Source organism: Mobula birostris, chromosome 2 (genome assembly GCF_030028105.1).
Source record: "Mobula birostris isolate sMobBir1 chromosome 2, sMobBir1.hap1, whole genome shotgun sequence".
Lineage (NCBI taxonomy): Eukaryota > Metazoa > Chordata > Chondrichthyes > Myliobatiformes > Myliobatidae > Mobula > Mobula birostris.
The window spans coordinates 177912902-177925671 of NC_092371.1; the positions used below are offsets into that span (position 1 = coordinate 177912902).

Consider the following 12770-nt stretch of genomic DNA (forward strand, 5'->3'; position numbering starts at 1 on the left):
ATAACACACTCTCCGACCCTTTCAGAAGGTGAGCACCCAGTACCAATGGCTATTCTGAAATACCCTCACCCAAACAAATATAAATTTTAACCAGTATGTCTTCCAAAGGTTGACAACATTCAACATGTAAATTTGAAAGAAAATGATAGAAAAATTATTTATGATCCAACCTTAAAAGAATCTATTATAAATTAATGAGGTGGCATTGCCAAAAGAAACATCTGAAAAGCAAAGAAACTAATCTGCCCGATATGAGACAATAAATCAATGAAATACCAACTTGTCAGGTTTTCCAGGCAACTGAAGTTGAATTCTGCAGCGATCTGCAGCTCTTATTTCTTCTTCCTTTTTGTATATAAGTTTCTGGAGACCTGCCGTCCAGTCTTGGCTCACAATCAGATTTAAATTCTGGAACAGACAAGAAAAACCAGTGCTGAGAAAATGCTGTAAGTTTCCAAAGTGTCAAAGAAATAAGAATTTAATAGAAGATTCCCACTCCAGGCATAAACCTGTCACTACTACACTCCTTTTCAATCTGAACTTGACAAACATTTTGCTGCTGTAACGTACACAAGATGTTGAAGGTTTGAGCTGACCACAGTTAGAGTACAAGTCTGTGACTCAGACTCTGCCAATCCACTAGGGAAGTCAAAGGCCCAATGTCTGTGAATCCACAAGTCTGGAGGTCGGACAGCACATCCTGGGGTTGGAGTACAGTTTGGTGTGCATTGTTGGGTGGGTAGGGGGAAGGGAAGGGGCTTGTATCACTTTTGTTGTTTTGTTGCTTGTTGTGTTCTGTGCTGTTCTGCTGAACATTGTGGGCATGTTATGTTGGTGCCAGAGTGTGTGGGGACACTTATGGGCTGCTCCCCAGCACAACCTTAGGGTGTATTAGTTGTTAACACAAACAACGAATCTCACTGTATGTACACGTAATAAATAAATGATTCTGATTCTGAATGTTTTTAGTAGCAACCACCTATGTTACACCATATTCTTAAAACCTAATACAAAACAATTACCACTACAACTAGCTCCAAAATAACGTCTCACAGAACAAGACCGACATCAATCCACAAGGTTGATGACTAACAGCTTGTTCATGGAGGCTAGTTTCATGCAGTACCTTGGACGAAGGTTGGGAGATGTGAGCCATCTAATGCCATATTCAAGTTTGCTGATGACACCATTGTTGTAGACCAAGTCGAAGATGGTGACGAATCAGCACATGGGAGGGAGATTGAAAATCTGGTTGAGTGATAGCACCACAACAACCTGTTACTCAATGTCAGCGATATCAAGGAGCTGATTATTGACAGTCCTCATCAGAAGATCACAGGTGGAGAGGGTCAGCAACTTTAAATTCCTCACTGTTACAGTTTCAGGGAACTTGTTCTGGGCCCAGCACCAAAGTGCAATTTCAAAGAAAGCACAGCAGCACCTCGACTTCCTTAAGAGTAGGCAAAGATTCAGCACAACATCTAAAACACTGACAATCTTCTATAGATGTGTGGTGGAGAGTATATTAACTGGCTGCACCACAGTCTGGTATGGAAACACCAATGCCCTTGAACAGAAAATCCTACAAGTAGTACAGGATAATGCCCAGTCCATCATCAGTAAAGGCCTCCCCACCACTGATCATATCTACATAGAGAGTCATCGCAGGAAAGCAGCATCCATCATCAGGAGGGAATTGCAGGAGCCTCAGAACTCAGGACTCAGTCCACTAGGCTCAGGAACAGTTATTACTACGCTACCATCAGGATCTTGAACCAAAGGGGATAACTTCACTCACCCCCATCACTGAAATTTTCCCACAACCTATGGACACATTTATTTACAATATTTATTTTGATATTTTTTGTTTCTTTATTTATTTCTATCTTTTTGTATATGCACAGTTTGGTGTCTTTTGCACATTGGTTGGTGTGGTCTTTCAGTGATTCTACTATGGATTTATTGAGTATGCCAGCAAGAAAATGAACCTCAGGGCTGCATGTGCTGACATATAGGTACTTCAATGATGAACTCACTTTGAACTTTGAGATGGAAACACAGCGAGAGGTAAAGGGATAAAATTCCATGGTTGGGCTTCCCCTGATCTGAAGACGATTAGAGACTAAAAGAGACCTCAGAGACTTGACACAGCAAACCGTGAAGGGGTTTGTATATATAATGGGAGCTTTGAAGTCCAGCCAGTGTTTAATAGTTTCCAGTCATCGGGTCTTAGACTTTAGAAGAATGAGGAGCAACGAATCAAAAAGAGGCTTGACATGGTGTAGATGGTAAATTGCTTTAACCAGTAAGAATCTTGAACAAGGGGACGTCGTTTCTAGATTGAACATTTAAACTGGAGACAGATAGAAACTTCCTTTCAGGGTGTTGGTGAATCTACTCAGGAATTTGTACAGTCCACAATCTAATAATCAATTAGATTATTTAAGGTGGAGATAGATGCATTTTTAAAAGATCAGGGAACTAAGGTCCAAATTACTTAAAAGGAGGCAAAAGAAAATGGAGACCAATGAAACAGCTCCTTTAGATTTTGTACTGGATATCCCAAAAAACAATACACTAGAGGAACTCAGCAGATCAGGCAGCATCTATGGAGGGAAATAGAAAGAGAGAGGGTAAGGGAGAGGAGAGAGGGGAGGAGAGAGGGGATGGTGGATGAGGGAGGGAGAGATGGAGAAGGGAGAACGGGGAGGAAGGAGGGAGAAGGTGTACAGTGAGAGGGGGAGAGGGGAGGAGGGCAGGGGTGAGGGACGAGGGGGTGAGATGGAGGGGGGAGAAGGGGGAGGGGAGAAGGGGGAGGGGAGAAGGGGGAGGGGAGAAGGGGGAGGGGAGAAGGGGGAGGGGAGAAGGGGGAGGGGAGAAGGGGGAGGGGAGAAGGGGGAGGGGAGAAGGGGGAGGGGAGAAGGGGGAGGGGAGAAGGGGGAGGGGAGAAGGGGGAGGGGAGAAGGGGGAGGGGAGAAGGGGGAGGGGAGAAGGGGGAGGGGAGAAGGGGGAGGGGAGAAGGGGGAGGGGAGAAGGGGGAGGGGAGAAGGGGGAGGGGAGAAGGGGGAGGGGAGAAGGGGGAGGGGAGAAGGGGGAGGGGAGAAGGGGGAGGGGAGGAAGAAAGGGATTATGAGGGGAGAGAGAGAGGGTGGAGAGGGAGAAAGGGGTTACGAGGGAGGAGAGGGAGAAGGTGGAGGGGGGGAAGGGATTATGAGGGGAAAGGGCAGAGCAGGGAGGGGGTGGGCAAGGCAGAGGCCGAGGACAGATTGGTTGGTGTGGAAATGGGGAAGGGATTTCAAAACAACATGCAGCCGAGAACTCAAGTTCAAGTTTATTGTCATCTTATATACAAATATATAACCAAACGGAACAACATTCCTCTAGACCATGATGCATCCACACAACATAACACACACAGTACTTAAACCAAAATATTACACAATAAGTAAATTAATAAAATATAATTGAAATTGTATGCAGTAAAGCTTAGCACAGGTAAACAGTTAAGAGCTTGGTGTCAGAGTAACAAAACTTTGGTGGTGGCAGAGCTGGGGATGGTCACTGTGGACACCTGTGTTCTGCAAATCAGTCACCCAGTCTCGGTTAAGTGAGGCAATGTCACTGAAAAGATGATCATGAAAATGCCTTGGGTTAGGGAAAAAAAGCATTCTGAGAGAAAGAATAAATTTTACTGTACCTGATAATTTCCTTTCAAAGTAGCAACCAGCTGTGTAATCTGGCCAACCACACTTAAGTCATGCATGAGGTTTTCCAGGTCCTGATACAATTGGCACGGTCCCATGTACAGCTTATCTGGAAGAATGAAATAGAAATATGTTTGTAACAGAGACAATTGGAGTACACTAGATCATCCCACTGAAGGCAACAGGGCCTGGCTACGAATGGCTAGACAACTTGATTCAGAACACATAGTTTTTTTTTATTTTTCCATGGACTGAAGTCACAATGTCATTGTATGGAAAATAAATAGTATGAGTGTATACTGGATTGCTGAAACAGATGGTGTTTCTTCAAATTATACACAGGGTCACCAGTCTCTCAAGCTTCTTCTGTCTGTAAATTGAAGACCAATTTTCTTGTTAACTTTCTCTTGGTTCTATAACACTTTCTACCCTTGTATAACACAAAAACACAGCGGGTCGTTTGCCACTCTGCCTCCATTAGAGGGTCACCATCCTACAGTGCCTGAATGTCCATGGTCCAAGAATGGTTGGGTCAGGGTCCCGGATACTGAGGTTGGCTGATGGACATACATAGAACATCAAAACATCAAACATTACAGCACAGGAACAGGCCCTTCAGCCCACGAGGTTTGTACTTAGCAAGATACCAAGACATGGTTCTCTTTGTGGGACAGTAATAAGTCTGGTACAGTATAGTTTAGAACTCCCTAATGAAAAGCAACAAAAGCATTGAGATTCCAATCGGCGTGAGTTAAACCCCACTGACTTGATGATGGAATCACGCACCTTTACAAAATAACACTGCTCTGCAGAGAAAGAAGCAGCAGCCCGGACAATGTTACTCGGTTAACACAGAATGCCAGGGACAATTCATTGGAGCTGACACCAATATCTGGGTGGCCATTATCTCAGGCCATTACTACATATTTGAGAAGACATTGAGCAAAACCAATCTGGTGATAGTGATGGAGCTAGAGAGATCATTACATCAGGGAAGGCTACCATTGCTCCCCCACCACTCACTTCAACAAGGTTCAATAAGGGGGCAGCACAGCAGTCTAGTGGCTGTGTATGCTTGAGTCTCAATGTTGCCAAGAGCAAAGAGATGATTGTGGACTTTAGGAAGGTGCAGACTGACCACTCCTCATAGTGCATAAGTGGCTTTTCTGTGGACAGAGCTAAGAGGACCAATTTTCTGGGAGTGCACGTAATAGAATTGCAAGGCACATGACCACAAGTCCTGGCAAGAGATTGTGAGGACTGCTAAGAGGATCATTGGGATCTCTCTTCCACCCGTCACAGATATTTATCAGGAGCGCTGCGCACGCAGGGCCCTTACATTGTCAGTGATCCCTCACATCTGTCCAAACCCCTACCATCGGGCAGGAGGTACTGTAGCATTGGGACAAGGACTGTTAGGGTGAAAAAGAGTTTCTTCCTTAAAGGTCATACGACTACTGAACTCCCTGCCTCCAGACAGGTCTCATCACATATGAAGCACCAGTAGCATTATATGATTTACTTGCATCGTAAAATGTACGTTATTATATGTTAATTTATTTGTAGTAACATCACTTTATGTGTTGTATGCAAGCTATATATGCAGTGTTATGCACCTTGGTCCGGAGGAACATTGCTTCATTTAGTGGTATCAGACAGATGGTTGAATGATAATAAACTTGAACTTGAACCTGAAACACTATTACAGCACTAGTGACCCGGTTTCAAATCTGTATATTCTCCCCGTAGCCGCCTGGGTTTCCACTGAGTGCTTGTGTTTCCTTCTACGTTCCAAAGATGTACTGGCTAGAATTAGTGAGTTGTGGGCATGCAACGTTGACACCAGAAGCATGATGACAATTGCATGCTCACCCCTAGCAAGTCCTCACTGATTTAATTTGATGCAAATAACGCATTTCACCACACACACACAAAAACTCAGCAGGTCATGCCCATTCATTTATGAAGACGAATGAACAGTGGGCATTTTGGGCCAAGACCCTTCTTCAGGACTGGAAAGGAAGAGGGAAAACACCAGAATAAAAAGGTGTGGGAAGGGGAAGGAAGATAGCTGGAAGCTGTCAACTGAAGCCAGGTGGGTAGGAAAGGTAAAGGGCCAGATAGGAAGGAATCCGATAGGAGAGGAGAGATCCACGGGGTGGTGACAGTCGGGTGAAAAGAGTTAAGAGGCCAGAGTGAGGAATAGAACAAGAGGGAAGGGAAATTTTTTTTTAAAACAGGAGAAACCGATATTCATGCCATCAGGTTGGAGGCTATTCAGACAGAACATAAAGTGCTGTTCCTCCACCCTGAGGGCAGCCTCATCGTGCACAAGAGGAAGCCATGGACCAACAAGTTGGAACAGGAATGGATATTAAAATATTTGGCCACTGGGAAGCTATGCTTTTGGCAGTCACACCAACCTTTGTCAAGGTGCTCAATAAAGCAGTCCTCCAATTTACAACGAGTCTCATCAACATATAGGATAAATATGTTAGGACATTTAAAGGTCAAGGAGGGGGAAGTGCTGGGCCTGCTAATGAGCATTAAGCTGGATGTCCCCAGGGCCTGATGGCCTCAGGTTATTGAAAGAGGCAAGAGGTGAGATTGCTGGACCCTTGACCAGGTGAATTTAAGGGCGGGGTGGAAGTCAGAAGCAAAGTTGATGAAATTGAAGAGCTCAGCATGGGTGCATGAAGCAGCACCAACGCAGTTGTCAATGTAGTGGAGGAAGAGTAGGGGAGCATTACTGGGGAAGACTTGGAACATCCCTAGAGTCTGGTGAAAGTGGGAAAAGCTGAAAGTAAATTGTTAAGGGTGATGACCTATTCCGCTAGACGGAGGAGGGTGGTGGTGCAGGGGTAACTGGTTGGCTTTTACATTGAGAAAGAAGTGGAGAGCTTTCAGGCCTTCTTGAAGGGGGACAGAAGCATGATGGGGGTCCTGATCAAGGGTCTTGGCCCTAAACATCAACTGTTTACTCTTTAACATAGATGCTGCCTGCTGAGTTCCTCCAGCAGTTTGTGTGTGTTGCTCCGGGAGACAGAAGTATTTCACTCATGTTTATATAAATAAAGCCAATCTTAATCTTTGCTGTGGGATGATTGTTCAATTCCATCAACACATTAAAAAAAACTTCCCTTTTAAATAGTTTCATAATAATGCATTTCACGCAACAGAATTCCAACAGAATAATGACTTGAGATTTAAAGGTTCCGTTTTTGTTATTGTTATATCAACTTCAAAAACATGATAAAACATTGGGAAACTTTACTATCTGACAAGAGATGTCAACGGGAGTGAAGGTGATGTATTTCCCACGTCAGCCATACAATCAAGCACTTTGTTATAGCACCACAGAAACATAGAAACATAGAAAATAGGTGCAGGAGTAGGCCATTTGGCCCTTCGAGCCTGCACCGCCATTCAGTATGATCATGGCTGATCATCCAAATCAGAACCCTGTACCAGCCTTCCCTCCATACCCCTGATCCCTTTAGCCACAAGGGCCAGATCTCATTCCCTCTTAAATATAGCCAATGAACTGGTCTCAAACATATGTTCTCAATGAATAACTTTGGTGCAGACCATGTATGGGACTGTCTCTTCAATTTACACTAATAATTTTCAACCTCATTAACTATTTTGATCCTTCTACAACTCCAACATCTATGACTTTATCATTTCCTGTCAATCACCTAGTGTACAGATACTCCTGTACCTCGTGTCACTTTATAGACATACAATCAATCTATGCTTATAAGTTATCTTATGTATTTACATTTATTGTGTTTTATTAATTCTTGTGTTTTTTTTTAAATCTTATTGTGTTTTTTAGCTGCATTGGATCTGGAGTAGCAATTATTTCATTCTCCTTTACACTTGTGTACTGGAAATGACATTAAACAATCTTGAATCTTCATTCTTGGACTATTTAATTCAGGGTCTAAACTTGCGGTGACCAGGCCCATATACTTGCTGTGCCTTGCATGGTAATTTATAGAGTGCACAAAGAAACGACTGTTTTACTTGCAATCCTGTCCGTAATAACAAATTGGCCATTTATTACATACAATACAAAAGGGCTAATACCAAGAAGGAGATTTATCAAAGGTTTTCTTCCCTAACTGTAAACACAGGATGTGTTTCTTCATCCTTAAAGCAACAAAAATAACTGAGCAGAGACGGGAGACCTTGCTCAGAGTGAGTGTCAGTTTACTGGAGAATATCAGGCCCTCATGGTGCATATCAGGATTACGTATTCAGTGACATCATTATGTAACTCATGCACCTAGAAAAGTGACTACTGAGTGTAAGTTTGTGGCCCGATGCTGCTGTAGCTCATCCACTTCAAAGTGCCATGTGTCGTGCATTCAGAGATGCTCTTCTACACACCACTATTGTAACGCGAGGTCATTTTAGTTATTGTCGCCATCCTGACAGCTTGAACCAGTCTGGCCATTCTCCTCTGACCACTCTCAGTAACAAGGCATTTTTGCCCACAGAACTGCTGCTCACTGGATTTTTTTTTGTGTTTTTTTTGCATCATTCTCTGTAAACTCTAGACACTGTTGTGTGTGAAAAACCCAGGAAATCAGCAGTTTTTGAGATACTCAAATCACCCCATCTGACACCAGCAGTCATTCCACAGTCAAAGTCACCCAGATCACAGTGCTTTCCCACTCTGATTTGGTCTGAACAACTGAACCACATGACCATGTCTGCATGCTTTTATGCGTTGAGTTGCTGACATGACCAGATGTTTGCATTAATGAACAGACATACAGGTGTACCTAATAAAGTGGTCACTGAGTACAATATTAACAAGCTCCATTAAAGCATTTACATTATGAATTTAAAAAATAAAACTAATTATTTAAATCTCAACCAGTTAATGTTATGTATTGACTTTATTTGCACAATGTAATGCAAAGTGGTTCTAAAACATTTACCAAGTCTTTCTTTCTGTTTTACATTCACAATTCTATAACTGATATTTTTTTTAAAAACAAGTTGATGTAAATTCCATGCAACCAGGAGAAATAATAAATAATTACAAAAATTAAATAAATTATGTAATAGGGCTATACAAATCATAAGGGGTAGGAGTAGAGTAAATGCAGACAGGCTTTTTCCTGAGTTTGAGTCTGGGTGAGACTAGAACAGAGCTTATAAGTAAAGGGTGAAATATTTAAGGGGAACTTCTTCACTCAGAGGGTGGTGCAAGTGCAGAACGAGGTGCCAGTGAAAGTGGTGAAGGTGGGTTCGATTGCAACATTTGAGATTACTTTGCACAATGGGAGAAGTATGGAGGGATATGATCCAGGTATGGGTTGATGGGATTAGGTAGAGTAATGTTTGAGCATGGACTAGATGGGCTTTTTTTGTGCTGTAGTGCTCTATGACTTAATAATTAAAGAAGAAGCAAAGGTTTGTCTGAATAGCTGCATTCTTCACAACTTTGTGAAAAAGAGTTTTCTATCACACCTTGCAGTATATACCTGAGGGTACTTGGTATATTAAATCTTCCAAGTGAAATTGTACAATAGGCTTCCTCAGAGTGAATCTGCTGCATTCCATTGTACTAGAATTTGCTTCTGGTCCTGACAAGAGTGATTCATTGGCAGTCAACAGCTCATCTATCAACTTTTTTTTCTATTTTATCATAAACTTGGAAGTGAAAGGGAATAAAATAAATGAGTTGGCACAATGTTTCCAGGAATATGCTGTGTCAGACTGTAAGTACTTCCTGATAGAAATGACCTTAAAAAATAGAAGCATAACAGTCTGAAATTAACTTCATGGAGCATTTCTTAGTTTGAGTGAAATAAACCATCTTTTCAAATTTCATTGATATCATAAAATTGGCAAAATCCATTAATAAGACATTGTTACATTAAGTGCAATGTCAGAGCCATTTTTGTTTAATAATTCAGCACAGGAAAATTTCAATAAGATTCACTGTTAAAGACAGATTTGAAAGGTAGCCTGACTAGGTGGCCCATGTTGTCAGGGTCCTGTGTTTAACCTGTGGGAGTGACCCAGAGCTTTCAGTGCAGGTCAGTTTAATTCTCCACCCAACCCCAACTCTTTACTGACTGTACCCTCCTCTACTGCTCTATTGAGGAGTAGCATCTGTGTGTAGACCCACTCCAGCCTTCCTGTCTATCTACAAGCTGAAGTAATTTGTTCTCTCCCTGTTCATATCAGAACCGACCAGTTATGTTGGACATCAGCGCTTTTCTGAACCATACTACTGCTAATCAACTGGAAATTTCCTACTAATTGGCATTTCACTACTTTACATTTCTCTTCAGAAAATGGAAGGTTACAGTACAATACAGGCCCTTCAGCCCACAATATTGTGCTGACCCTTTAAACTAATCTAAAATCAATCTAGCCCTTTCCTCCCACATAGCCCTCATTTTTCTATCATTGATGTGCCTTTCTAAGAGTCTCGTTAATGTTCCTAATGTAGCTGCACTACACCATGCCTGATAGGGCATTCCACCCACCCATCATTGTCTGTGGAAAACTTCTGACATATCTGCTATATTTTCCTCCAAACACTTTAATGTATTGCCCCCTTCTATTAGCCAATTAACCCCTGGGAAAATATAGAACATAAGACAGTACAGCACAGTACAGTAAGGTCCCTTCAGCCCACAATATTGTGCCAACGTTTTACCCTGTTCCACAATCAATAATCTGTTTAATCACAATTATTTCTCAACAAAGGTAACTACAATGTAGTGAGAGACGAACTGACTAGCACAGACTGGGTACACACATTACATAGTGAGACAGTTGAGGAACGGTGGATGACTTTCAAGGAGATCTTTCACAATGCTCAACAGAAGTATATTCCAGTTAAAACAAGGACAGTCAGGATGGAGAGAGGAGGCTCTGGATAACTTAGAGCATTTAATGACTTGAAAAGCAACAAAGAACAACTAAGCAAGAAATAAGGCAAGGGAAGATATATTATGAAAGTCAACTAGCACAAAATACAAAAAAAGCAGTATTTTTAATGATTATATAAAGTGGAAGAAGGTGGCTAAAATGAACATATGTCCCTTGGACGATGACAAAGAGAAATTAATATTGGGTAATGTAGAAATAGTTGAGTTTTTGAAGAACTGTTTTGGGTTGAGCTTCACTGTGGAAGACAAGTCTAACGGACCAAAGGGTGATGTTCTGGATGCAATAGGAGTGTAGAACGAGCTACCAATGGAAGTGCTGGATTCAAGCTTGATTTCAACTTTTAAGAGAAACTTAGTTAGGTACATGGATGTGAGGGGTATGGAGGGCTATGGTTCATATCTAGTCAATGGGATTAGGTAGACCAATAGTCTGGCATGGACTAGATGGGCCAAATGACCTGCTTCGGTGTTGTGCTCTATGACATTCGCTGTCACTTTGTTGTAGCCTTGACCCATCCTGGAGGTGGCTCCACCCTGGCACAACAGCTGTGTGTAGATCTGCTGCATCTGTATTCCTGGAGAGGGACAGATCTCCCCAACTCCATACGAGCTCATGTTTTATTAACAATTCAATGCACAGAGGCAGAACCAACATTAGCTGAAAGGAATGACTGACAATGATTGACAGACTTCATGTGCTCTAATTTTACATCTGGGCAAAAGCTTGTCAACACTGTTCTTAAAGGGTGAAACAAGCACAGGCAGGTCAACATTATAACTACTAAATTTCACTGAAAAAGCCGATCAAACCAACATATTTTAATCTCTTTGCTGGTAATCTGCATTCACAAAGCAGACTACACTCTATACTGATATGAAGGACCCTGTTATCTATTATACCATATGTTCTATGTGGAATAGGTTTATACACCAGTTATACACACCATGGCCACTTTATTATCTACATTGTACACCTACTTGTTAATACAAATATCTAATCAGCCAATTATGTGGCTACAACTCAGTACAGAGAAGCATGCAGACATGGTCAAGAGCTTCAGTTGTTGTTCAGACCAAACGTCCAAATGGGTAAGAAATGTGATCAAACTGACTTTGACTATAGAATGACCATTGGTGCCAGATGGGATGGTTTGAGTATCTCAGAAACTGCTGATTTCCTGGGATTTTTTATGCACAACAGTCCCTAGAGTTTACAGAGAATGGGTTGAGAAACACAGAAAGAAAATGTCCAGTGAGTGGCAGTTCTGTGGATGAAAATGCTTTTTTAATGCGAAGTATCACAGCAGAATGGCCAGATTGTTTCAAGTTGAGAGGAAGATGACACTAACTCAATAACCATGCATTACAACAGTTGCATTCGTCCATCGTCGACGTCGATGAGGACCTTGACACCATTATGATGGTGTTGAGACTAGCGCGTAATTTGGTTTTAAGTGAGGGAGAGTTGAGCAGCGTCAGCCTCACTCTCTCTTCCCAATTCCCATCTGGATCCAGTGGCAAGACAAGAGTCAAGACGGCTGGAGATGGGACTAGGCGCAGTGGATGACCAGGACATCTTCGGTGTCTTGTCGTGCTCTACATGTTCCACGACACTTGCAGAGACCACCTTCTTGACCGTTGGACCTTCCATTGGTCTCGTCCGTTCAATCTGCCGGAGTCTGTCTTCACATGCAGGGATAGACAACTTCCTATCTCACTGAGGGTTTCAGACCCGTCAGCTACCATCACCTGGTTTAGCCGACTTGTCAAAGCCGTTGCTCGGGGTGTGGCCGCTATCACATGCACACAGCTACAGGGAGCCACAGGTGAGAGCTGAGTGCCAGGTGGGGACCAAAGGTGGACTAACCACCTTGAAAAGGACCTCTGGTGGGGGAACATTACAACAGTAGTGTGCAGAAGAACATCTCTGAATACACATGTCAAACCTTGAAATGGATGGGCTACAGCAGCAGAAGACCACGAAAATACACTCCAAGACCACCTTATTAGCAACTGGAGATAACTAATAAAGTGGTCACAGAGTGTTTGTTCTATGTGTTCGTGAGTTATACAGTATATTCTATGTGGAGTAGGTTCATATATCCAAGAGTAGGATATCAGTCACCAGGCAGAAGAATCGAAG

The 12770-nt window shown here is 42.5% G+C and overlaps 1 protein-coding gene across 8 annotated transcripts in view; it reads right to left on the bottom strand.

Annotated features, from left to right (window-relative positions):
• arhgef10 (Rho guanine nucleotide exchange factor (GEF) 10) overlaps positions 1-12770 on the bottom strand; it is a 230160-nt gene that overhangs the window by 63595 nt on the left and 153795 nt on the right. For all 8 annotated transcript variants that reach the window (XM_072251142.1, XM_072251141.1, XM_072251138.1 and 5 more), the window contains 2 exons: positions 3698-3813; positions 281-408 (listed from right to left, as the gene is read on the bottom strand). In XM_072251142.1, coding sequence (XP_072107243.1) covers positions 281-408; positions 3698-3813 — 244 coding nt within the window. The remainder of the gene's footprint in view (positions 1-280; positions 409-3697; positions 3814-12770) is intronic.